The following is a 26,958-nucleotide window of genomic DNA, read 5'->3' as shown; positions in this document are numbered from 1 at the left end:
TAAGGGTCTAATGCAACTTTATTTTTATCAAGATCTGCATGGTTTATGTACAGATTGGTATGCAATTCATACACAGCAGAATATCATCAGAGACTGTTTTCAGACTTTCTGGGCAAAAATGTATGTATATTTTTCTTTTAGATTTTCATGCCTCAGAATCAAGAATTCCGCAGCTTAGTGTAAATATCACATTGCTTTCTCCTACGTGTACTGTTCTCCACTCTAAACATATCTTACATAAACGTATCAGACTTCAAAGGCATAAGCAAGAATAAAGACTACACAAAATTGGCATGTATCCCAGAGGAATGGAATGGTATGGTATGCTTCAGCATACAACAACAACGAAGAACAACAATAATGAAACAACACACAGATGGACGGATGTGAAAAAGCAGTAATCTTAGTTGTATGGGAACAGCCTTGTTGGTAGTGGCCAAACCAGATCTGAAACAGAAAACAAAATGATGTGCAAATACCCCGTCAATCTATTGTTCAGATGATGATCATCCATCGTCTCTTTCTTTCTCTCTCTCTCTCTCTCTCTCTCTCTCTCTCTCTCTCTCTCTCTCTCTCTCTGCCCTCTCTTGCACGCACACACACACACACACACACACACACTCGGCCCACACACAAACATACACACACGTGCACGCACACTGACACACACACACACACACACACACACACAAAAAACACACACACTCTCTGGAAAGGCAAACACACACACACACACGCATGCTCTCTCTCTCTCTCTCTCTCTCTCTCTCTCTCTCTCTCTCTCTCTCTCTCTCTCTCTCTCTCTCTCTCTCTAGTTATTATAGTAGATTTAGTCGAAAATTTTATTGTAAATTTTCATTTAATAAATATACCTACCCGAATCACATGTAGCATTGACACAATCGGAGATGCTAGGTTCTGTACAGGCTAACCGTCTAAGGGAAGCAACCCCAACCACAAAAGTGTAAACGTAGCCATGGTAATGCCCATACACCCGGGGAGTTACCTCCCCTCGTGCATGCCATGTCACTACTGCTACTGAACACGTGGTTCCTATCATTCGACCTAAAGAATAAATTCTCCAAATCAAAAGCGGGGTTGGCGGGAGGGAATATACTATGTGATTCGGGTAGGTATATTTATTAAATGAAAATTTACAATAAAATTTTCGATTAAATTACATATTCCTACTCCGAATCACATGTAGCAGATTACAAAAACAAGGCGGTGGGAAAGAAAAATCTAACTCACTCAAAAAACCTTGCCAAAAACCTGGACCGCTGCCAAAGAATCAGGGCGGTCCCAGTGGGAAAGAAAAACTAACCCACTCAAAAGCCCTTGCCAGGGCTGGCCCACTGCCAACAGGCAGTGAGGGAACCAAGGAAAGTCCTGATTGACAGCCGAGAAGTATCTCAGGCGAAAGCGAAAGAGACAACCTCAGAGATCCAGAAAGCTGTGCTCAGCACTTCTTCCAATCTCCTAGCCGTAAAAAACAGCACAGGAATAGACCCAAGCCTTGGATTAATAACCCTGGCGAGCCAAGGGAAAGACAAGCTACCCCCCCCCCCTTTTATTGGAAGGAAATGCTAAAGTCCTGAGAAGATCCGTGCGTAAGGTTGTCCCCTCAACTGAGAAGGACGAACCCCCGCGGTGACCTTAAGACAACCATGCCAAAGTCTGCAAACCTTGGGATGTAGTAAAGCCCAAAAGGCTTGTGAGAAAGAAGTCAGCTCAAAATAAGAGTGACCAATCCCCACGAAAGAGCGAGAGAGAGACATCCAAGCACTAAGTACCAGAGTCCACCTCGAAGGGAAAACTCACAAATAGAAGGTCGCCAGTTATCCCCTACCAGTCCCTGCGAACGCAGGGAGAGAGGTAGCACCCGACAGCAGCCACTTACGACTGTGCGTAAGCTACCGGAAGTGAGGACCCACGGTGGTCAAAAACCGATGTGACTGGCAACCATAAACAAAATGGCTAAAAGCCAGAATGTTCCCAAAACAGTCTGCTTGAAGGTAATCGAGAGTGAATCAAAAACCGAAAGCAGAAAACCAAGACTGGTAAACGTAAACCGTGAAGCCAGCCAGCCATAAGACTCCCGAAACCAGAGTTCTCAGGGAAAAAACAGGCAGTTAACTTCCTAGCCAAATCAAGAGCCTACCTGAGTTTGGCCAGAAAACCTCGAGCGCGTCTGTCCCTGTCTGAAGACAGAGTCCAACGCGGAGAAAAACGGACAACCGCCCTAGACAAAGTTGCCTTTTGTAGCCGGGTGACTGTAAGGAAACCCGACCCAACAGACGTCATCCTGACTCGCCTCATACTAAGATGAGGAAGAAGAGAGGAAAGGCCCAAGACTGAAGTCACAGGAACCGAACCTTAGCTAAACCTCTGCCCGAAGGGGAAGAGTAGCCAAAACCTGAGAGAGAGGAGGAAAGCCACAAAGAACTACTCCTCAAACATCCATTGTCCAAGACAATGCCCCCTCAGGAAAAACTGAATGTTACTTCCGAGGCCAACTCAAGCGTACCTTAAGTTTGGACGAAACACCAGAACGCGTCTGATCACTAGAGAAAGACAGAGTCCGACTCGATGAAAGACAACAAGGACCAAAGTCCAAACGTTTGTGGCCAAACAGGGGTAACCTGAAGCCAGAGAACCCCACAAGCCACAAGAAACGGGAAGGCAACAACCACCATCGCCGCAACGTGGAATGGCTGTTGCCCAGCCAAGGCTGCCTATTGGCTGCCAGCTTAGCTTAACCAGAGGAATGAGCATGCTTCTGCTAAGCATGTTTCTGAGTATGCTAGCCTTACCTTCCTTCAACCCTTGTAAAGCAGTCAGAGACCTGGTGATCTCTATTCGACTGAATCTCTACTGCAGGCAAAGTTTAAGCGACTCTCTTTGACTGTTCAGGGAACTGAGAAAGCGAAAGAAACGAGTCCCTCCGACACCCGCCGTACGAGCGTAGTGAAGGAAGGGCAGCCTCATCTGCTCCATGCTCACCCTAGCAAGGGCTGGCCAACAGAGTAGAGAAAGGAGGCAAGTTCCAAAGGCTGAATAAGCAAGAAGGAACAAAAGGTGAAGCCCGTGTAGCCGAAGCCAGCCAAGGCTGAGCATGTTCCGGAACTGAACCATAGTAGAAACAGCGGCAGAACCAAAACAGTAGAGATACCACCTTCGGGAGGAGATGGCCTAGCCAAAACCTGCAAACCGTGGTACCTACAAAAGGTGACTAAGGAACCGGAAGTAGGAAAACATCCTATCTTCACGGAACGGAAGTCCGACATCGACAACAAAGTCAACCAACAAGGAAGCCACCAATGTCGATGCACCCAAGGGAAATCCTGAGCCGAAGCTTGAGCTTCGACGGAAATCCAGAACGTGTTCGATTGCTGACTAAAGACTGAGAACCAGAATAGCTCAGCTACGAACGCAAACCGAAGTCATAGTTGCTGGTGGTAAACTGATGAATGAGATGACCGGAAACCGGAAAACCATCCAACCGGAAAAAGACCTGACTCATCCCCCTACTGACGGTCGTGAATAGGGGAAACGTCCAGGGCCACCTGAACTGAATAGGCAGTAAACGCAACACCCAACAGGTAAAGTGAAGACTGCCCCGGCTGAGGCTGAAAGCCTAAATGCCCGTAGGCCAGCCGCTGTTCCTCACCCACCGACCTCCGGAGGAGTGTCAGGAAGAGGAGAAGTGTATCCGAACAGAGCCGGAAATGCAGCAGACAAAACCGCAAAAAACGGAAGCGAAAGTTGCATAGAGTAGACTGAGGCCGGAAGCCCAAACGCCCGTAGGCCAGTCCTCTGTCAACTCCAGTCAAAACCGCAACGTGTACTTGAAATGGAGGACTTATGCTTCCAGTAAAACCGGAAACACCACGCCGACAACGGCTTCTGCACTTGTGAAACACAAATGCCCACGACGGAACAAGAGTGAGACAGAACAGAAGAGGACTGGGGCCGGAACCCGAACGCCCGTAGGCCAGTCCTCGATCAACCCCAGACAAGCCACTACGTGCGCTTGTGATGGAGGACCTATGCTTCCAGACAGGAAGTGTAGGAGGCCGAAACCCCGTCCGGGAAAACCTTCGACGTGACCTCTGCCGCAGCTTAGAGGACAGCGTTAAGCCTTTTTCCCAATAACCAGCACATGTGGAATCGCTGACGACAGACTGAATGTCCGACACAACCGGCGAAAAAACCGAAGTCCACGTACTGGTGGAAGGCCGGTGAAACGGCATAACCGGAAAACCGGAAATCCGTCCCCCCCGACGTCGTCCTAACTCATGCCTCGACCAGGCTAAGAGAGAGAAGACGGCAAGTCTGCAGCCGCAGGAACCGGAACGGCAGTCGACGCGACAACCGAAGGTTGAAACGCTGACTACATCGGCCAGGGCTGAGACAACACCTGCCCGAAGGGCTGGCGTTGCTCCTCAGCTACCGACATCCGGGAGGAAGTGGAAGCGAAAGGAGCAGTAAATCCGGGCGGAGCCGGAAAGCACAAGACGAGACCGCGAAAAGCGGAAGCGCCGAATGCGAGGACGGAGGCCAGAAGCCCGAATGCCCTAAAGGCAACGTCCGGTCAACCCCGGAAACGACCACAGCGGGTGCGTACGTCAGAGGACCTATGCTTCCAGCGAGTGCCGGAAGCGCAGCGCCAGAAACGGCTACCGCCATTGCTCCGCCACACAATGGTCTTCAAGGAAGCCAGGGTGTGACTGAACAGAGGACGAATGCCCGGGGGGCAACGTCCGGTCAACTCCGGAAACGACCACAGCGGGTGCGTACGTCAGAGGACCTATGCTTCCAGCGAGTGCCGGAAGCGCAGCGCCGGAAACGGCTACCGCCACTGCTCCGCCACACAATGGTCCTCGAGGAAACCAGGGTGCGACTGAACAGAGGACGAATGCCCGGGGGGCAACGTCCGGTCAACCCCGGAAACGACCACAGCGGGTGCGCACATCGGGGGACCTGGTCAACCCCGGAAACGACCACAGCGGGTGCGTACATCGGGGGACCTATGCTTCCGGCGAGTGCCGGAAGCGCAGCAGTCGGAAACGGCTAGACAACTCCGGAAACGACCCCAGCGGGTGCGTACGTCGGAGAAGTAGCCGGAACCAACTGCCGCCATTGCTCAGCCACACAATGGTCTTCAGTGAAGCCAGGGTGCGACTGAACAGAGGACAAATGCCCGGGGGGCAACGTCCGGTCAACCCCGGAAACGACCACAGCGGGTGCGCACATCGGGGGACCTGGTCAACCCCGGAAACGACCACAGCGGGTGCGTACATCGGGGGACCTATGCTTCCGGCGAGTGCCGGAAGCGCAGCAGTCGGAAACGGCTAGACAAATCCGGAAACGACCCCAGCGGGTGCGTACGTCGGAGAAGTAGCCGGAACCAACTGCCGCCATTGCTCAGCCACACAATGGTCTTCAGTGAAGCCAGGGTGCGACTGAACAGGGGTTTGCGGGTCGTGAACCCGCCGAAAAGAGCTGTGTCCCAGCAGGGACTGTCCGACGGCCTCACGAGGGCCTGTGGACCAGCTCGACTTACTTGAATCGCCAACCACAGCGGTAGAAGACGAAGAAGCAAAACATCCGCCCAAGACAACGTCTCGGCCGGAAGCGTCAAAGAAGCCAACAAGGTGACGTCGCCCACAGACAGCGGGACCAACGGAAGACGCAGGCTTGGAACGCGAACATTTCTTCACAAAGATAACTCAGACACCTGATCTGCTAACGGCAGAGAAGGCGAGGAGAAGAAACAGGACGTACAACAGTATATGACTGCCCCACAAAGTGTTTGTTCGAGGCAGAAAGAGTAACGAACAAAACATAACAAACATGTTAAATTCGAAACCACGACAAGTCCTACGGACTGGTAGATACCTGCTAAAGCCTAGCCAAGTAACTGTCAGCGACGCTGATACACAAAATGGCGGCCAAGCGATAAGTTACTGGACAAAATTTAGAAGTCCAAAACGGACGAAAATTAAGCAATAACAAAAATTCCTGTCAAAGTAATGACGAAATATGAAATGGCTTACCAACTAACAAAGCAGAAGGCAAAAACGCAGGTAAAGTAAGGAGAACCTCACCATAACATAGGCCTAGCCACCGAAATAAGCTGTCAGGAAAGCTGAGCAACCGAAAGTGGCGGCCACAAGATAAGTTACTGAAACGCATTTAGGAGTCCAAACGGACAAAAAGTCAGCAACTATAGATAAATTCCTGTCAAACTAAAGACAAGAAGGAACAAGCTTACCAACTAAACAAAGCAGCAAGCAAGTAAGAAGGTAAAAATACGTTTACCTCCAAAATACATCGGCCTAGCCACAAAAACTGTCAACTCATGCTGACAACAAAAATGGCGGCCAACAGTAGTCACTGAAATATCACAGGTCCAAACACGGACGAAAATCAGCAACTACAACAAATTTCCTGTCAAAATAATGACCAAAATGGAAAGAGCTCACCAACTACGAAGCAGGAGGCAAGATAGACGGTAACGTGGCCGGTGGGTGTCAAAACAACACCAACAGCGCAGCCACAGGGGAGCCCAAAAATACAACAACCTGCTCCCTCGAAAGCTGTAAGGTCGAATGATAGGAACCACGTGTTCAGTAGCAGTAGTGACATGGCATGCACGAGGGGAGGTAACTCCCCGGGTGTATGGGCATTACCATGGCTACGTTTACACTTTTGTGGTTGGGGTTGCTTCCCTTAGACGGTTAGCCTGTACAGAACCTAGCATCTCCGATTGTGTCAATGCTACATGTGATTCGGAGTAGGAATATGTAATTTAATCCCTCTTTAGGGCGAGGGCCAGATGCAAAAAAGTATACCAATGCTTATTCTGTTACCCTCGTAAAATAAAGAATTGTCATTGTCATTGTCATTGTCATTGTCTCTCTCTCTGCCCCTCTCTGTTGCTTCACATACACACTGGTACACAGAAGGAGAAAAACACAGAGACCTATCAATTGACATAAAAATAGAAGAAAAACTGACCGCTGTCCAGTGTGATATCAAAGGGACGATCATGGATGTTGACATATTCCTGGGGGGTCATGATGCAGGGGTCATTGTCTTCCAGCAGAAAGTGCACAATAGCTGAAAACAGACGGCATAAACCAAGACAGTCAAGAACAGAAGAGAAAATCATACTGTTGAGTTAATTAGCATGCACATAGCTTGAGACATAATAGTCCACACTTCTAGAGAGAGAGAGAGAGAGAGAGAGAGAGAGAGAGAGAGAGAGAGAGAGAGAGAGAGAGAGAGGGGTGGGGGAGGGGGGGCAGAGTGACACAAAGAAAGTATGTGTGGTTATGTGCATGTATGTGCTTTAGCATTAGATTGTGTGTGTGTGTACATATGTGTGTGTGTGTGTGTGTGTGTGTGTGTGTGTGTGCAGGGCCGGACCCAGGGGGGGGGTTCCAGGGGTTCCGGAACCCCACCCCTGGAAAAAGCATGTACCTTGCTTTGAGTGTTTTTATTTTTTATTTAAAAAAAAAAAAAATTTTGTGTGTGTCTCTAACAAATTTTATTCAATGTGAAATCCGATGAGAAAAAGGTACCCCCCCCCCCCCCCCACCTTCGCTGATTTGCCCCCCCCAAAAAGGAGGAACCCCCCCCTTACAACTCATTTGGTCCGGCCCTGCAGTGTGTGTGTGTGTGTGTGTTTGTACGTGTGTGTGTGTGTATGTGTGTGTGTGTGTGTGTGTGTATTTGGTGTGTGTGAGTGTGTTTGCCTGCCCGCCTGTCTGCCGGTGTGAACGTTTGCATGCACATGTTTCACGTTCGGCGGGTAGTGCTTTACCTTGCTGAGGCAGAAGCTCTGGTACTTTGTCATGCAGTGAGTCCATGGTGCTCTTCAAGTTCAACTGCAATACACACAAACACACAAATTACTCCAAGATGACAAATGTTTTTTCTGTGACATTATCTTCAAAAAAGACATTCATTTGAGAATATGTAAGCAACACTTGGAACTTTGCTGCACAGAAAGAGCATTGTTCAGTCAGTGAAACCAACTAACCAACCACAGTGGAACCCCCCTTATAAGACTTAAACAAATCTGAGAAAATCAAGTCTCTAAAGAAGGAATTCTAAACATTAATTTACAAAGACTGTGAACAGAAAATCTGAGAAAACAAGGTCTTAAAATGGAGGTAAATTGATAGAGATTATGAACAGAAAAACTGTAAAACCTTGTTATAAACAAGAAGGGAAAAGCCCATACGACTCACATGCTTGACCTTGACCTTTACCTTCAGGGTCAAGGTCAAATAACTAAACCTAGCAATGACATCATATACTAAGAACTGCTTTACACATTTTTCCTACCAAAATACATGTGACCTTGACCCAAGGTCAAGGTCATCCAAGGTCATGCAACACAAAGCTGTTAATTCAAGACATAGGAAGTACAATGGTGCTTATAGGCCCATTGCAGAAACTCAAGTTAACAACAGCATTTCTACTCGGCGCGCGCGGTATGAGAATCACGGGTCGTAACTCTCTGGAATTGGTCATCCGCCGCCATGTTGGATGCCTTGCACAATCTCTGACAGTGCTTGAGCGTTGGGTGGCGACTCGACAAAAGTGAAAATGACACGTTGTGTGGCCAAAAACTGCAGTCAGCAGGCACACTTTAGGATCCCTAAAGTTGTTTACCATCAGGGTGACAACTGGAAGGAAGTTACTGAGCGGAGAAGACGATTATAACTGGTTATTTTTTGCTGTGTGCAGTGCGCTAATCAACAATTGTCCATCGGTTGTGCCTTTAAAGTGAACACTGTGATAGGATGCTTTGAAAATTATACTTTGCAGTAGTTACCTGAGCTGCATTGTACCTCATTTGCCTGTCTTGAGAGCTTTATCTTGTGAATTTTGGTGCACTGTCTGCATGGTAATTTGAGATAAAGAATAAATAAATGAATATAATAATGTATTCTTGCTTTACTTTTTATATTTAGTCAAGTTTTGACTAAATATTTTAACATCGAGGGGGAATCGAAACGAGGGTCGTGGTGTATGTGTGTCTGTGCGTGTGTGTGTGTGTGTGTGTGTGTGTGTGTGTGTGTGTGTGTGTGTGTGTGTGTGTGTGTGTGTAGAGCGATTCAGACTAAACTACTGGACCGATCTTTATGAAATTTGACATGAGAGTTCCTGGGTATGAAATCCCCGAACGTTTTTTTCATTTTTTTTTTATAAATGTCTTTGATGACGTCATATCCGGCTTTTTGTGAAAGTTGAGGCGGCACTGTCACGCCCTCATTTTTCAACCAAATTGGTTGAAATTTTGGTCAAGTAATCTTCGACGAAGCCCGGACTTCGGTATTGCATTTCAGCTTGGTGGCTTAAAAATTAATTAATGACTTTGGTCATTAAAAATCTGAAAATTGTAAAAAAAATAAAAATTTATAAAACGATCCAAATTTACGTTTATCTTATTCTCCATCATTTGCTGATTCCAAAAACATATCAATATGATATATTCGGATTAAAAACAAGCTCTGAAAATTAAATATATAAAAATTATTATCAAAATTAAATTGTCGAAATCAATTTAAAAACACTTTCATCTTATTCCTTGTCGGTTCCTGATTCCAAAAACATATAGATATGATATGTTTGGATTAAAAACACGCTCAGAAAGTTAAAACAAAGAGAGGTACAGAAAAGCGTGCTATCCTTCTTAGCGCAACTACTACCCCGCTCTTCTTGTCAATTTCACTGCCTTTGCCATGAGCGGTGGACTGACGATGCTATGAGTATACGGTCTTGCTGAAAAATGGCATTGCGTTCAGTTTCATTCTGTGAGTTCGACAGCTACTTGACTCTAAATATTGTATTTTCGCCTTACGCGACTTGTTATGTTGTGCTGTTGTGTTAAAAAGGCAGATCCCCTTTGGACTCATGCATGCACAGTTTTCTTCATTTTGTCTGCATACACAGTGAAATACGCAAAAATAACAAGAGTGCAATGAAGAAAACTAACAAAGACGGCATCCAATATGGCGGCGCGAAGAGAGTATGAGCGGAGTTGTGCCCCTTAGGGCTAAAGCTAGCCGATCCATTTGATAACGTCACGCTGAGTAAGAAGAATGAATTGGACCTATTGGCTCTTTCTACCATGAGATATGGTCACTTTTAGTGGTTCACTACCTTATGTTGGTCACATTTCATAAGGGTCAAAGTGACCTTGACCTTGATCATATGTGACCAAATGTGTCTCATGATGAAAGCATAACATGTGCCCCACATAATTTTTAAGTTTGAAACAGTTATCTTCCATAGTTCAGGGTCAAGGTCACTTCAAAATATGTATACAATCCAACTTTAAAGGACCCTTGCGACCTTGACCTTGAAGCAAGGTCAACCAAACTGGTGTCCAAAAATAGGGCTTACATTGCCCTGTATAGCATACATAGCTAAGGTTGCCATTCTCGATAACTTCAGAAAAAAATGCGAAAATGTGAAAAATGGTCGTTTTTAAGACAACAATTACGGCCCCTGTGACCTTGAACTTGAAGTGAGGTCAAGTTGCTGCACATGTTTTTTGAGATCTTGTAACCATACACCATCAGGCCACATCAGGTGTTGATAGACTTAATAGTGTCCAAGAAATATCCAACGTTAAAGTTTTTCGGACGGACGGACGCCGGGACGGACGGACGGACGGACGACTCGGGCGAGTACATAGACTCACTTTTGCTTCGCATGTGAGTCAAAAAGGAGGAAGAGGGAGGGGGGGGGGGGGGTTCATAAATTGGTGTATGTGTGTGTGAGTGTGTGTGTGTGTGTGTATGTGCATGAGTGTGCCTGCACTGATGTCTGCGTGCATCCGCGCATTTGTGTGTGTTAAATGGAAGGTTCTTCTGTACCAACCTTGGGCTGTTTGGCTAAAAAGCTGCCGAGTCTCAGGAGCTGAGAGAGAAGGTCTACGGTCAGGTTCTCTGTGGTGTCAGTAGCTTCGTAAGCCTCCAGGCCCGGTTCCACGATGTCCAGAGTGCGAAAGCACCAGCCTTGGTACTGTCGCTGGGGGATGTGTGATAGTTAAGGAGTAACCTTTCAAGTATGTGAATGAACTAGTGAGATACTGTGTGTATGCGTGTGTGTGAATGTGTGTGTGTGTGTGAATGTGTGTGTGCGTGCGTGCGTGCGTGCGTGTGTGTGTGTGTGTGTGTGTGTGTGTGTGTGTGTGTGTGTGTGTGTGTGTGTGTGTGTGTGTCCGTGCACACATATGTGCATGTGTAAGTGTATGTGTGTGCATGCAAGCATGTGTGTATATATGTGTGTATATATATGTGTGTACACATATATGTCAATGTGTGTAAATGCAAGTTCACTCAGGTCTGGATGTATTCCTTTCTTTCTTTTTTTGTTTGTTTCTTAGCCTAATTCTGTAAAGGGGGGATGCCGACAGACTGGTGAGCGTTTCTATATCTCAACTGGAGGCACAATTTTGAATCTTTTCAGTCTGTTCTTGGTTTTTTTTTAACTGCAAATTGTCATTCTCGTAATTTCGGACTTTGCATGTAAACATAACAACAAACCTGTATAAGAGTACACACGTCTGCATAGAGAGACACATAGGCTTAACATGGTCAGTGAGTTAATTAGCCAGCCACCCAGACATCTACCCAGCTAGCTATTTAGCCAGCCAGATGTTTGTAAAGGATATGTCATGTGAAATGACGAGGATCTTGGATTTGGCAAGAAGACTTTCAATTTCATGATCCTCCTCCAGTGACACCAGTTCTCGTGCCAGCTCTGTGATCATGTCTGCTGAACACTGCAACACACACACAACCCATTACCATTTATAATAAGACAAAAAACAAGGTTTAGTTTCTGGAACATTTAAATATAGACAAAAGGAAACATTCCAAATTATGGCAAATTCATATGAAGATTTATGACTGAAAAGGTTAGAAACGTGGTCCTTCCATGCAAAGACCTCCAATAATCTGAAGAAAAACAAGAAAGACACCCCCCTTAGTCACCAATTTTGCTCAAAACTAGCAAATACATCCAGATACTCACACTCTCAGTTATACTCACAGACAGACAGACAGACAGACAACACAACACAGACACATTTGTAACTAACCTCCATGACATGAACAATGTGTTTCATGTATATCAGCATCAGGCCTGTGATGGGTTCTGTCTGGTAGTCATTTTTCATTCGCTTCAAGAACGAGTCAAAACGGTCTGCAAAATAGATATTCAAGCTTGTCAAATCACTTGAGGTTTGCTAGCTATTACCTTGTCATCTTATTATCATTTCTTTATTTGTGAAACACAGCAGTATAACCTTCCAGGCTTAAGTACAATCACTCAGAAAAAAAATAGTTTCTGAATGTACCTCTTCATTCAAAAATAACTGTAAAAGGATTATGATCCCAATGTGTACATAATACATGAACTAACATTGTGCATATTGCATCAACACTGAGGGTGTGCAACAGAGCATGCTGAATCAACTTTACAATTCTGTAACAAAAAGTGAAATAAATTGTTTTGGTGCTCAACCTTTCAGGTTGCTAACAATCGCCACTGCAATCTTCAAGATAAGAAAAGCAGATAAAATGAACAAACAAAAAATAAAACAAAGAAACTACAACGAAACTTACTCACATAGTTACATGAAAACAAAAACAAACAAGTCGCGTAAGGCGAAATTACTACATTTAGTCAAGCTGTGAAACTCACAGAATGAAACTGAATGCACTGCATTTTTTCACAATGACCGTAGTCCACTGCTTGTGCAAAACTGAGTTCAGCGCGGTAGTGGTTTCGCTGTGCTGCATAGCACGCTTTTCTGTACCTCTCTTCGTTTTAACTTTCTGAGCGTGTTTTTAATCCAAACATATCATATCTATATGTTTTTGGAATCAGGAACCAACAAGGGATAAGATGTTTTTAAATCGATTTCGGAAATTTAATTTTGATCATAATTTTTATATTTTTAATTTTCAGAGCTTGTTTTTAATCCAAATATAACATATTTATATGTTTTTGGAATCAGGAAATGACGTAGAATAAGATGAACGTAAATTTGGATCGTTTTATAAAAAAAAAAATTTATTACAATTTTCAGATTTTTAATGACCAATTTTTAAGCCACCAAGCTGAAATGCAATACCGAAGTCCGGCCTTCGTCGAAGATTGCTTTACAAAAATGTCAATCAATTTGATTGAAAAATTACGGTGTTACTTTTACAAAAAGCCGGATATGACGTCATCAAAGGTATTTATCGAAAAAAAGAAAAAAATGTCCGGGGATATCATTCCCAGGAACTCTCATGTCAAATTTCATAAAGATCGGTCCAGTAGTTTGGTCTGAATCGCTCTACACACACACACACGCACAGACAGACACACACATATACACCACGACCCTCGTCTCGATTCCCCTTCTATGTTAAAACATTTAGTCAAAACTTGACTATATGTAAAAAGAAACTTGAAAAACCCATTAATAACCAAACATAACAATACCAAAAAAAACAAGAAGGGCAAAGCCCATACGACTCACATGCTTTACACATTTTTCCTACCAAAATACATGTGACCTTGACCCAAGGTCAAGGTCATCCAAGGTCTTGCAACATAAAGCTGTTAATTCAAGACATAGGAAGTACAATGGTGCTTATTGGCTCTTTCTACCATGAGATATGGTCACTTTTAGTGGTTCACTTCCTTATTTTGGTCACATTTCATAAGGGTCAAAGTGACCTTGATCTTGATCATATGTGACCAAATGTGTCTCATGATGAAAGCATAACATGTGCCCCACATAATTTTTAAGTTTGAAACAGTTATCTTCCATAGTTCAGGGTCAAGGTCACTTCAAAATATGTATACAATCCAACTTTGAAGAGCTCCTGTGACCTTGACCTTGAAGCAAGGTAAACCAAACTGGTATCAAAAGATGGGGCTTACTTTGCCCTATATATCATATATAGGTGAGGTATTCAATCTCAAAAACTTCAGAGAAAATGGGAAAAATGTGAAAAATAGCTGTTTTTTAGGCAACATTTATGGCCCCTGCGACCTTGACTTTGAAGCAAGGTCAAGATGCTATGTATGTTTTTTGGGGCCTTGTCATCATACACCATCTTGCCAAATTTGGTACTGATAAACTGAATAGTGTCCAAGAAATATCCAACGTTAAAGTTTTCCGGACGTCCGGACGGACAGACGTCCGGACGGACGGACGTCCGGACGACTCGGGTGAGTACATAGACTCACTTTTGCTTCGCATGTGAGTCAAAAAAGGAAGAAAAAGTTGTTCCGACTTACTTCCTACTTCTGTTCTGTTGCTCACTCCCTCTTCAATCTTTGATAGAACAAAAACTCGATGGATGAGGTTTTTCTGCAAACAGAACATCAGATTATATGTTTTATCAGCTGTATAAAAAACAAGGAATGTATACATTGGTGTGGGGAGAGAGAGAGGGAGAGAGAGAGAGAGAGAGAGAGAGAGAGAGAGAGAGAGAGAGAGAGAGAGAGAGAGAGAGAGAGAGAGAGAGAGAGAGAGAGAGAAGGAGGGAGAGAGAGAGACTGAGAGAGTACACTCTACGCATATCTGTGGCGCTCTGTTCAGCATGATTCTTGAAAGAAAATGAACACACACGCAATCCTTACCTCTCCGCCATTAGAATCGACATAGATGGCTTCGTACAAACTTTTCTTTGGCCAGTCAAACGTTCTCTCTTTTTTCTTTGAAGGCCTCCTGCTCCTGTGTCTTTTAATCTTTGGCTTTTCAATTTGTTCAGCAGGTTTTTCCACATCCGTTCCTTCCGCTCCATCAGTTAATTGGTTGTCTAAATCAGACTCCATGTTGGCCTCAGACACGTCCATGCTAGCCATTGTGAATTGATCCACTCCGAATCTTTGTCACTAAGGAACTGCCTATATGTTACAGCTCACTGGGCAAACAAACTGTATTGATCTCACCACCAAGGAGTCTAAAGGAAATGGAACCAGCACAACCAGTACATTCCCACGCTCTCTAATTGCCAGTTTTAAATGAGAGCTGAATAACTATTCTGCCTTATCTTCTTGATCAAGCGCAGGGAGTAAAACCTTGAGTTTTTGAACCAATGCACAATGGATCCTTTCAAACCGATGCAAGTGCAAACAAGCCACAAGGTAAGAGGAACCAGCACTCAGGTGCGTTATACAGCTCTTGTAAATTTTATCTTCAGTGCTTGATAGACTTCTTGATATATGCCCCACCTCCTTTGCCATGACAGATTGCTCTGCTTACAGCCACAGATCGCTTTTCTAGTAGGGTGATAAGCAATTGCTAGGCAGCCTTTCACTGCAACTTAACAGCTGCTGATTGCCGGTCTGTGTAAACATTGCATGTAATATCTTTGTGGCCTGTTGGAAAAAGGCTATGCATGGGAATTCACACAGCACAGCAGAACAAGAAGGGGCAGAGAAGTATAGAAACCAGCACTGATGTGGTTCACTTGCAAAATGGGAATACTGTTAAAAGCACCAATGACTTCTGCCTGCTGGAGGGGGGGAAAAAGCAAAATTGTTTAAGTTGCTTGTAAAAAACTGCAGTTTCTTCAGGAGTTCAGAAACATGTTTTGGTGAGTGTGCTTATACTTGTATTTGCTACATGTATTTTGTATTTATTTTTTACACTTGTGGTTCAATCCCCACTAGGGTAAACAAATGAAGCAGCATGTAAGAGTGTTCAAAACAAAGAATGTGTAGTTTTTGTGTTTGCATGGGAGGAGCGCTACATTTGATTAAACTTGCTCTGCAAATTATTTCTTGTAAATCAATACTTATAGTCACACAGACAAACACACAAATTAAAGCACATGTAAAGTGGGTAATAGTCCTTTTGTAAAATGTGTGCAACAAAAATATTATTATTATTATTATCATTATTATTATTATTATTATTAGTAGTAGTAGTAGTAGAAGTAGTAGTAGAGTGGTACCTGTGATCAAAGGACACCCTTGGGACCAACCAAATGTGTCCCTACATTGCAGGTGGACTGTCACAACAGGACTGGTATATTTGGGTAGAGATACTAGACAAATGGACAACAGAATGTGTCCTTTTAAGGGAGGTGTCCTCTCATCAGAGGGGCCACACCACTGTAGTAGTAGTAGTACTATTAGTAGTCGTAGTACATTTAGTATTAATATTATTAAGGGAGAGTTACATGAATTTCCTGACATTGTGTTTTACACATTATACATTGAACATATTTTAGAAAAAGTAGAAGATTTTTGTTTTTGCTATTACCCATTTGTATTGATCACTGTTGTCTACCACACTACTTGTCATAAAAAAACTATACAACTAAAACCAATTATATGACTGGAAAGGCCGTTTATTCCTCTAACTTATTCAGAAAACAGATTGAGTTTACATGACGTAGTGTCGATACAGTGGTACCTACACCTCAGACACCCCCCAAAATCAAATTCGCAAAATCAAGGTTCCCGCGTTAAAATTGACAAAAAATCAGAACTGCTAAAACGAAACATGTTTGGCATGTCCTTAGACAGAACAGTCAAATCTGCATCCAAATGAGTCAGTTTTGTTAACATATCTTGTCTAACATGGACGCTATGGCATGCTGAGTGGTGTAGTTGTCAATCTTCTCAGCAGGCATAAAAGGCAGTTTTTGAAGCCGTTTTAACGGGTAATGAGACAAAAAATGGTACATTTGAGTAACTCGCTAACGTATCCTTGGCACAAAGGGTCAAAACTCCCCAAAATAAGGCCTTATATGAGTAAGGCCTTATTTCAGGAAATAAGGGCTTATTTTCAAGAATTCTTTTTATGGGCTTATTTTATTAAGGCCTTATTTTAGAGAGAGAAAGATAGAAAGAAAACAAGTCGCATAAGGCGAAAATACAATATTTAGTCAAGTAGCTGTCGAACTCACAGAATGAAACTGAACGCAATGCCATTTTTCAGCAAGACCGTATACTCGTAGCATCGTCAGTCCACCGCTCATGGCAAAGGCAGTGAAATTGACAAGAAGAGCGGGGTAGTAGTTGCGCTAAGAAGGATAGCACGCTTTTCTGTACCTCTCTTTGTTTTAACTTTCTGAGCGTGTTTTTAATCCAAACATATCATATCTATATGTTTTTGGAATCAGGAACCGACAAGGAATAAGATGAAAGTGTTTTTAAATTGATTTGGACAATTTAATTTTGATAATAATTTTTATATATTTAATTTTCAGAGCTTGTTTTTAATCCGAATATAACATATTTATATGTTTTTGGAATCAGCAAATGATGGAGAATAAGATAAACGTAAATTTGGATCGTTTTATAAATTTTTATTTTTTTTTACAATTTTCAGATTTTTAATGACCAAAGTCATTAATTAATTTTTAAGCCACCAAGCTGAAATGCAATACCGAAGTCCGGGCTTCGTCGAAGATTACTTGACCAAAATTTCAACCAATTTGGTTGAAAAATGAGGGCGTGACAGTGCCGCCTCAACTTTCACGAAAAGCCGGATATGACGTCATCAAAGACATTTATCAAAAAAATGAAAAAAACGTTCGGGGATTTCATACCCAGGAACTCTCATGTCAAATTTCATAAAGATCGGTCCAGTAGTTTAGTCTGAATTGCTCTACACACACACACACGCACACACGCACATACACCACGACCCTCGTTTCGATTCCCCCTCGATGTTAAAATATTTAGTCAAAACTTGACTAAATATAAAAAAAGAGGGAGAGAAAGAGAGAGAGAGAGAGGGTGTATGTGTATGTGTGTGTGTGCATGTGTGTGTGTGCGTGTGTGTGCATGTGTGCGTGCATGTGTGTGTTTGTGTGTTGTAATGTCTTTATGTGTCTGTGTGTCTTTGTGTCTAGGTTGGTGTGTGTGTGTGTGTGTGTGTGTGTGTGTGTGTGTGTGTGTGTGTGTTTGCAAATGCTTTAGGGTAGGTATAGGTATACAGGAGAGTCCAGGTGCGACAACCGATTTCAGTGTCATAATGTTTATCGTTTGGAAATGTTTTCTTTTGTTCCATTCATTATCTCTTTTTTCGCGCTCACGCGCATATGTGCGTTCATGAGTGTGTGCGTGCGTAAGAGTGTATATGTTGTGTGTGTTGTCGTCTATATATGTGTCATTAAGTTATTGTGTGCTGCTATCAGGGTGAGCAGTAGTGATGCGCAGAAAAATAAGGCCTTATCATTTTAAGGGCTTATTTTTTTGAAAATAAGGGCTTATTTTGTTAAGGCCTTATTTTGGGGATTTTTGACCCTTTGTGCCAAGAATACTAACGCATTGCCTTCAAACTTTCGGAGATTTGTGCTAACACATGTTGTAAAGTACATGATTTCAAGGCAGCGGAATCAATGGCCTTTTCAGTGATATACTTGGTTTTAAAATCAACAACCTCATCAGAAAGATCTGCCCTCAAACGCATCTGTATAGTTTTTTATGACGAGTAGTGTAGAACTCTTAGAATCTCTACATTTAAAAAGTAAAGAAAATGGCATACTGTACGTATTTTCTGAACAATAAAAAAAATCTTAATCTTAAATTTGAATCAATCAATCAATCAATGACGCTTATATCGCGCATATTCCGTGGGTACAGTTCTAGGCGCTCTGCAGTGATGCCGTGTGAGATGAAATTTTATACGGCCAGTAATTGCAGCCATTTCGGCGCATATTTACCTTTCACGGCCTATTATTCCAAGTCACACGGGTATAGGTAGACAATTATTAACTGTGCCTAAGCAATTTTGCCAGGAAAGACCCTTTTGTCAATCGTGGGATCTTTAACGTGCACACCCAATGTAGTGTACACGGGGGGGGGGGGGGGGGGGGGGCAGTTCGGACACCGAAGAGAGTCTGCACACAAAGTTGACTCTGAAATAAATTTCCGCCGAACCTGGGATCGAACTCACGCTGACAGCGGCCAACTGAATACAAATCCAGCGCGCTACCAACTGAGCTATATCGTAATGGACATTGTAATAAAAAAAAAGCTTTTTGTTCTCTTCCACATTGCCACAAAAAAAATTAACCTTCATCGGATTACGCTTTAGACTACACAGTCCGGTTGATGTGGGTCATGTAAGACTCATACTTTCTAACGAAGGATTCAACGTAAAAAGTATGGGTCGTACAGGACCCACGCCATCCGAATAGGGATAAACTCTTTACTGCCTCTTTGCAGAGTATGGGTCGTACATGACCCACGCCATCCGAATAGGGATAAACACTGTAAAATGCCTTCTTTAATTTCATATGGGTCGTCCACTACCCACAACATCCGAACTGTGTAGTTCAAATGAGGCTATTGTTTATTTGGTTGTTTGCAAAGATAATCCTTTAACAAGAAGAGCAAACGCTCGATCGAGTCACTTTCGCAGTTCTGAATATTATATGAGGCATCAGATGGACAGGAAGAAATTGCTATTCACAACACAATGAGTCACGTTCACATAAAATTTGAGCCCGGTCACTTTTATAGTTTCCGAGAAAAGCCCAACGTTAAGTTGTGTGTTGCCGAACAGAAAAGGCTAGTTATCTCCCTTGTTTTTCTGATAACGTTCGTAAAAGGCTACAGATGTAAATACTTTGATGTAAAGAATAATCCTACAAAGTTTCAATCACATCCGATGAACTTTGTCAAAGATATAAAATGTCTAATTTTTCCTTTGACGCTGACCTGTGACCTTGAAAAAGGTCAAAGGTCAACGAAACCATCGTTAAAGTGTAGAGGTCATTGGAGGTCACGACTAAACAAAATATGAGCCCGATCGCTTTGATAGTTTCCGAGAAAAGTCCAACGTTAAGGTGGTGTCTACGGACGGCCGGACGGCCGGCCGGCCGGACAGACTAACACTGACCGATTACATAGAGTCACTTTTTCTCAAGTGACTCAAAAATTGGTTGAAAGGAAGGTGCTATTTCTTTCTTTTCTTTATTTGGTGTTTAACGTCGTCTTAAACCACGAAGGTTATATCGCGACGGGGAAAGGGGGGAGATGGGATAGAGCCACTTGTCAATTGTTTCTTGTTCACAAAAGCACTAATCAAAATTTTGCTCCAGGGGCTTGCAACATAGTACAATGTATTACCTTACTGGGAGAATGCAAGTTTCCAGTACAAAGGACTTAACATTTCTTACATACTGCTTGACTAAAATCTTTACAAAAATTGACTATATTCTTTTTAAGAAACACTTAACAAGGGTAAAAAGAGAAACAGAATCCGTTAGTCGCCTCTTACGACATGCTGGGGAGCATCGGGTAAATTCTTCCCCCTAACCCGCGGTGGGTGGAAGGTGCTATGGTGTATGACTATGAGGATTAACATAAGTCTCAATCAAAAACTCCAAATAGTTTTAGAGATCTATACAGACACTTTTGTGAGGCTCTGGGTCGTCCACGTGACGACCCAGGAAGCACGGTAAAGGTTAACATTTCCAGTGATCACACTCTAGGGCTAAAAACTGTGTGGCATGCTTAAGTGAAACCTAATACATACATGTACCATGTTTTACGATTTTCTAATCAAACACAATGTCTTGACGTAAACTACCCAACATAGAAAGAACTCTCTCTTGTTGAGACTACTCGAGTTCCATGTAGGTTTTTGACGCCATTAGTTCTCATGCTGGACCTGATCGAGTACTTTTGTCTTACTTTTACCACCTTACGTTGTCTTGCCAGGACAATGATAACAATTAAATCATAAAATATGTGAAGTTTTTGACTCATTGCAAGAAGGTTAATGACACTTGTTATTCTTTCGAATTGATAGATCCATGAGGCATGACTGAAAGCCAAACCTGCAACTGGATGCGAGTACTGTATGTAGTTCAGTGACTTTAATTCTCTTAACATGTATTGTTTTCTTCTTTTATGCATGATTGATGGAAAGCAACCTCAATGTAGCCCTGACGAATTCCTACATCAATTTACTTCATGTGATCAGTGTAATCTCTTCACATGAATTATTGTCTTAGTGTTTTGCCGACTCTCTGTGCTGGAAATGATACTCACAGCTAACAGAGACTAGTTGAGTGTGTATCAATGTGCCTAGCCAGCAGGTGTTCAATGAGTAGATTTCTGGTGTTCATCAGAATTGAACACTGGTACTGGTAGTGGTTATCTCACCAATCACAGAATTAATCTGTTTCATTCTAAAACCAATTTGACTGAATTACAATATCCTTTATCAATTTTCACATTGTGACCCATCATAATTCCACTTTTTGTTTACTGCCAAATATTCTCACTTCCTTAATCTTTATTTTATGATAGAAGGTTGCGAAGATGACCAACAGTGGTCCCTGCAACGTAAACTTACTAAAAGATCCAGATCCAGAAGGTTTAAGGCGTTATAATGCCTTGTTTTACAACCTGACATTGGTCAAATACAACAATCAACAAGTAATCTAATATTCAACGGAAAAAAATAGATCAGCATAAAAACTACAGAATATTTCCAGGTTACAACCATTGCATATCATGATATTCTAGGACAAAAAATATCCACACAGAAAGCAAGAAAATGATTGAAAAGGTTCAACAACAAAAGCTAGAGAGAGAGAGAGAGAGAGAGAGAGAGAGAGAGAGAGAGAGAGAGAGAGAGAGAGAGAGAGAGAGTTTATGCTCCCGGTTTAGAGACAACACATTTTCGGACTTTTACCTTGTTAAGAGTTCTATTTCTATCTTCTATAACTTCTAGCAAAGACGTTCGATGAATGTCCAGCAAAGTATCTTCGTTATCATCATCTTCCATCGCCATTTTGTCAACATCTCCAAGGAAACGCTCCTTCGCGAACAGACGAGATTCGTGATATTTCAAATTATAACAGTTTTATTATATTCCATAATTTTAGATTTTAACTAACGCTTATAATCATAAATATTGAAAATGTACAAAAACGACAAGGTTTAATTGAAGTAATTTTCTGGTAAGGGACATCACTCTTTTTACATGATGATGTTCGTCGTTCTCACGAAGGCAACTTGGGGATCTTATGATGACAACTGCTTGAAGTCAAGATAGAAGACTGTAGCCGATCAGCTCTTGATGTAGGCTGTAGAAGGTAATTATTTCAAACCCTGTGGACAAAATACCATACGTGTTTTACACAGAAGAAGTCATTTCACTCTCGTGTGTCTAGGTGGACGTGTTTACAACAATTACAGACATTTGATCATGCACAAATTATGAAGACAAAAATGGATGTGAAAACTGACGTAAGTTCTGTTTCAATATTAAATTCTAACGCATTGATTCCTTTTACAGGTGCCCTGCTGTACATCAAGCAGACAACATGGCAGATATACTACCAGGAACACAGGGACAGGAAGACTACAGATACCTGATTGATTTCGTCAAAGCTGGACAGTTAAGTGTAAGAAAGGAAAAGAAGCAGAATCCTGTTGCACAGTCATCCATCAGCGGTTATGAAGCAAGGTCGTTCTATCAAGAACTCTGTGAGAAGAATGTCAATGACGAAAAGGTAACCAGTCACAACAGGAAGAGGACCAGTGATTTAGATCAAGCTAAAAGACACAGAAAAAAGACACAGTGCAGTGGCAGGAGTTCAGCTTCAAAAAAGAAACTGCATGGCTACAGTGGTGCACATGGTGTGCACTCGTCAAAGAAGGTTTCTGTTGATTACAGCTACAAGTCTGATTCCAAGAGTCATATTCAGAAACACATTCGTGATTCACAAAACAAGACAATTGACAGAGGGTGCGAGAGTCTTACAAAGTACAGCACATCAAGTGGTATAAGAGGCACAGACAGTCATGTACAGCTAAGTCAAAGGGTGTTGGATCACAGGAAATCTGAGCTGTTGAGACTGGCACAAAATGGAGATGGTAAAGGTGTAAAAGCACTGCTACAAGTACAACAAGGTGTTGATGTGAATTGTGTGGACCGATTTGGCTGGACAGCAAGCATGGCTGCAGCTTTCGAAGATCATCAGGATGTTCTGCAAATTTTGGTGGAAGCTGGCGCTGATTTGACTGTCGTTAATGCTCAGGGACAGACTGCACTCACACTTGCTCAGCAAAAGCGCCATACCAGTGTTGTGAATTTCATTGAGTCATATCTAAAGTTCGGGTTCATTGCAAGCAGATCCAGGGTGAAGGTAGAGAAACAACCTGTTGTTAGTTTTTACTGTGATGTGTGCAAATCACAGTTCAGCGACACAGACCAGAAAGCCCATGCTACCTCTGTGGTCCACATTTTCAACACTGGTTCAAAACCTAAAGATGACTCGTTTCTCATACCACTGTCTAACGCAGGCTTTCGCATGATGATGAAAACAGGCTGGGATGGAAACACAGGGTTGGGACCAAGTGGACAGGGTCAGAAATTTCCAGTGAAAACATTGCTGAAACGTGACCGCAAATGTCTGGGCAGTGAAGTCACAGACAAAGCGAAGGTGACACACTTCAAAGCAAATGACAAAGCTGCCATCTCCACAGTGCATGATGTTGGATACAAAAGAGAAGAAAATGTCAGAACTCTGTCCAGGCGAGCACAGAGATCCAAAGATAAAAGGGATCGCCGTTGGGAAATAAATTTAAGACGTGAACTCTCATAATTATAATACATACAATGATACATGTAGCAAGGTCTATTATGCACTCGAACACTACTGCAGTACTGGCAAGTGGAGTTGTGCCAAAAGGACATGGATGTAATCATGTATACAGTGTTGCTCCCAGACTCAGAGGACAATACTCAATAGGTCAGTTAATAATTGGACCGGGGTTGAACAATAATGTGTAAGTCCATATGTTTCTGGCTACAAAAACATTGTTCTGTGAAAAGATTTACTGTATCATAACTATTGGATTGTTGACCAGCCTGGGGTCAGACCCATGCACGAGATCAAAAAAGAATAGTTTGCGTCAGATACCAGATATTCAATCGTTATTAATGTGCCTTGCCTTAGAATTTAAAAACAACAACACTTATTTCATTGCACTTCATAGTCTGGTTGTGTGGTGAAGAAAACATGTGTAGTAGAATTGGAAGACCCACCGCGGGTTAGGGGGAAGAATTTACCCGATGCTCCCCAGCATGTCTTAAGAGGCGACTAAGGGATTCTGTTTCTCCTTTTACCCTTGTTAAAGGCACAGTAAGCCTCCCGTAAACCATCACAGATACGGTCAGGCTTTTACACACAGTACAAACACCCTTTCATTTAAACACTCACCGATTGAGAACATCCTCCGTAAAGAGCGAACAATTTTCAAAGAATTTATTTTTGCGTGGTTTATCTTACCCCTGAGCCATTGTGAACCCGTGTGATCCAGTTTCCCTTTTTCACAATGTAGTCGTCAGTTAGTCATTTGAATGCGACTCGATGTGAGCTTATCTACAATAGCACGTTTTTATGCACGAAACAAATGGCTGTGGTTCACAAAAACTCTAGCGATGGCTTTTGACTGTTGAGAGGAACGGCGATATGCATAAACCGTCGTCTGCTACGACCCTTGCGTGACCCTGCTTCCGGGCTTTTCTTTTTTCAAACTTTCACCACTTCGAACTGTACTGATCTTGTCTTGATGAAAAAAGAATTCTTTTATGATTAAAGAATGTTTGTGTAACAAGCTGTCAATTTATTATTTAGATTTTAAAAGTTAGGTCTAGCGCAAAAACGCACCACGGTCCAAAAACATTCTGATAATCATCGATCCACGGCTATCGCCAGTTTACATCGATAGAATGAGACCCGAAGGGAAGTAACTCATTTTTGACCTGAGTTCAGGATGGGTCCAAAAAGTGTTCGAGAATCTGCAAAAGTAATTCTTTAAAAATTGCTCGCTTTTTACGTACTCAGGGCACCTAGGATGTTCCCGTTTGGTGAGCGTTCAAATGGAAGGGTGTTTGTACTGTGTGTAAAAGCCTGACAGTATCAATGATGGTTTACGGGAGGCTTACTGTCCGGGCGTGATTTCCGGTATTGAATATTCATAACAGCCTTCCAGCACCAAAACGAGGCGCCATTGTTGTAGAGGAGCGTTCAAATGGAAGTATGCTTGTACTGTATGTAGACGCTCGGGGAGCTCTGTGATGGTTTACGGGAGGCTTACTGTGCCTTTAAGTGTTTCTTGTATAGAATAATTTATAGTCAATTTTTGTAAAGATTTTAGTCAAGCAGTATCAATGTTAAGTCCTTTGTACTGGAAACTTGCATTCTCGCATTCTCCCAGTAAGGTAATATATTGTACTACGTTGCAAGCCCCTGGAGCAAATTTTTGATTTGGCCAAAAAAGAAATAGGTGTGGTTAAGGTAACATAGCCCCAAAAAATAGGGTAGGAAGGTAGGCAATCACTTTTTTTTTTTTAAACTTTTTTTTCTAATGCGTACAAATTAAACCTACTGTACTTGACAGGGAAATAAGTGTGCGACTCGAGCGCTTTCGCTTTCATTGTGTTTTCTGCACTCATTTTTTATTTTATTTTATTTTAATTTTTTTTTGTTAGAAATGTAATAAACAGTTATAGGGTCGGCCCCTAAAAATAGGGTAGGTCGGGTTACCTTAACCACACCTATTTTATTTTTAGGCCTTAGTGCTTTTGTGAACAAGAAACAATTGACAAGTGGCTCTATCCCATCTCCCCCCTCGCGATATAACCTTCGTGGTTGAAAACGACGTCAAACACCAAATAAAGAAAGAAAGAAAGAATTGGAAGGGTGTGTCACTGTGAGTGTGGTTTAAAAGTACTGTATTTTCCGGGTTACAAGGTGTAACCGAGTGCCGCAACACTACGATCACCTCGGGAGGCGAAGTGCAATCAAACAGGATTGAATATGTTAGGGCTAATTTCTTAGCCCTATAAAAACTGTTATGCAAACCCGAAGGTTTCCATGAACATACAGACAATCGGAAACCACCAGACCCCATCACAAACAGAATTCCACAATCCACCGGTGTTGACTTAAAGGCCAACAACTCAGGTGCAGAGTCTGCTGTGAAAGGAGCGGTAGCCTCCCCTGTCACAATCGCATAAGGCGCACCCCCTTCTTTTAAAAAAAATTGTAATCCAGTCACCCATTGGGCGCAGGGGGCCGATAGGGCAAACCAAAATTGAAAAAGTATACCCGTAACAAACGGTGGAAGAAGGAAAATAAGCCGCACATCAAAGGAAGAATACAGAGTGGAAATATGTGTGCTCTGTGTGTGCGGGAGATCAAAGGCAGGTCCATTGGGATAGCTGGGTTGCCTTGTTTATAGACACTGACCTTCTTCCCAGGGGTCAATGACCCAGTTTTAGCTTCCCGCAGTGGGGCACTGCGGTTATGAAATTAAAGGCCCCTCTCACACTATCTCTCTCTCTCTCTCTGTGAATATGTTTGTCATCCTAAATAATATTGGGGGGGGGGGGGGGGGCAAAAATACATGCTTGCCCCCCCCCCCCCCCACCCAAGGAACAGCAGCTGCCCCCCCCCCCCCCCAACCCCCCAGTTTCCGACGCCAGTGCACTGAGTACATACGCACACACACACCACACATACACATGTTACGCGTGATTGTTCTGAAAAGTGACTATTACATGATTGTTCTGAAAGTCTACTATTTATTTCATCGTAATCATGTAAGCCCTCATACGTGATTGTTCTGAAAGCTTACTAATTTACATGATTGTTCTGAAACTCTACTAAAGGTAAACTTGCTTCACCCGTGAAATGTAGTCAGATATGGAACAATAATAATGTATACCCCTACCCCTGGTGGTTGCTGTGTAATAAAAAAAAAGTGTCACTGAAAACAGATGTGCTAATAAATTTAGCTTTTATGTGTGTGTATGTGTGGTGTGTGTGTGTGTGTGCATATGTACTCAGTGCACTGGCGTCAGGAACGGGGGGGGGGGGGGGGGGGGGGGTGGGCAGCTGTTCCTCAGACCTGGGGTGGGGGGGGGGAAACATG

At 42.8% G+C, this 26,958-nt stretch overlaps 2 protein-coding genes across 3 annotated transcripts; one reads left to right on the top strand and one right to left on the bottom strand.

The window, feature by feature from the left end:
* Nucleotides 1–21,858, bottom strand: LOC138959509 (testis-expressed protein 47-like). 2 transcript variants are annotated; one of them, XM_070331032.1, is made up of 8 exons: nucleotides 21,704–21,858; nucleotides 14,329–14,401; nucleotides 12,131–12,234; nucleotides 11,704–11,812; nucleotides 10,906–11,066; nucleotides 7,832–7,895; nucleotides 7,024–7,125; nucleotides 1–447 (listed from the first exon to the last, which is right to left on the bottom strand). In XM_070331032.1, the coding sequence occupies exons 1-8, from the start codon at nucleotides 21,800–21,802 to the stop codon at nucleotides 404–406; spliced, it is 756 nt and encodes a 251-aa protein (XP_070187133.1). In that variant the 5' UTR covers nucleotides 21,803–21,858; the 3' UTR covers nucleotides 1–403. The 2 variants fall into 2 exon arrangements, with proteins under 2 accessions (XP_070187133.1, XP_070187132.1); XM_070331031.1 differs by lacking the exon at nucleotides 21,704–21,858 and adding an exon at nucleotides 14,674–15,206.
* A 117-nt stretch (nucleotides 21,859–21,975) lies between these two features.
* LOC138959503 (G patch domain and ankyrin repeat-containing protein 1 homolog) lies at nucleotides 21,976–26,400 on the top strand. The gene is made up of 2 exons (XM_070331023.1): nucleotides 21,976–22,106; nucleotides 22,310–26,400. Exon 2 carries the CDS (start codon nucleotides 22,338–22,340, stop codon nucleotides 23,619–23,621), a length of 1,284 nt encoding a protein of 427 aa, XP_070187124.1. The 5' UTR covers nucleotides 21,976–22,106; nucleotides 22,310–22,337; the 3' UTR covers nucleotides 23,622–26,400.
* The last annotated feature ends 558 nt before the right edge of the window (nucleotides 26,401–26,958 follow it).

Source organism: Littorina saxatilis, linkage group LG2 (assembly GCF_037325665.1).
Source record: "Littorina saxatilis isolate snail1 linkage group LG2, US_GU_Lsax_2.0, whole genome shotgun sequence".
Taxonomy (NCBI): Eukaryota; Metazoa; Mollusca; class Gastropoda; order Littorinimorpha; family Littorinidae; genus Littorina; species Littorina saxatilis.
The sequence above is the reverse complement of the archived record's forward strand: the minus strand, read 5'-3'. Positions and strand labels throughout refer to the sequence as shown.

Coding starts and splice junctions, on each gene's coding strand:
- LOC138959509 (XM_070331031.1), bottom strand. CDS start 14,898: ATGGCTAGCATGGACGTGTCTGAGGCCAACATGGAGTCTGATTTAGAC. Junction 7,896..10,905: donor TTTTAGCCAAACAGCCCAAG/GTTGGTACAGAA, acceptor TGTGTATTGCAG/TTGAACTTGAAGAGCACCAT. Junction 448..7,023: donor TGATATCACACTGGACAGCG/GTCAGTTTTTCT, acceptor TTTCTGTTTCAG/ATCTGGTTTGGCCACTACCA.
- LOC138959503 (XM_070331023.1), top strand. CDS start 22,338: ATGGCAGATATACTACCAGGAACACAGGGACAGGAAGACTACAGATAC.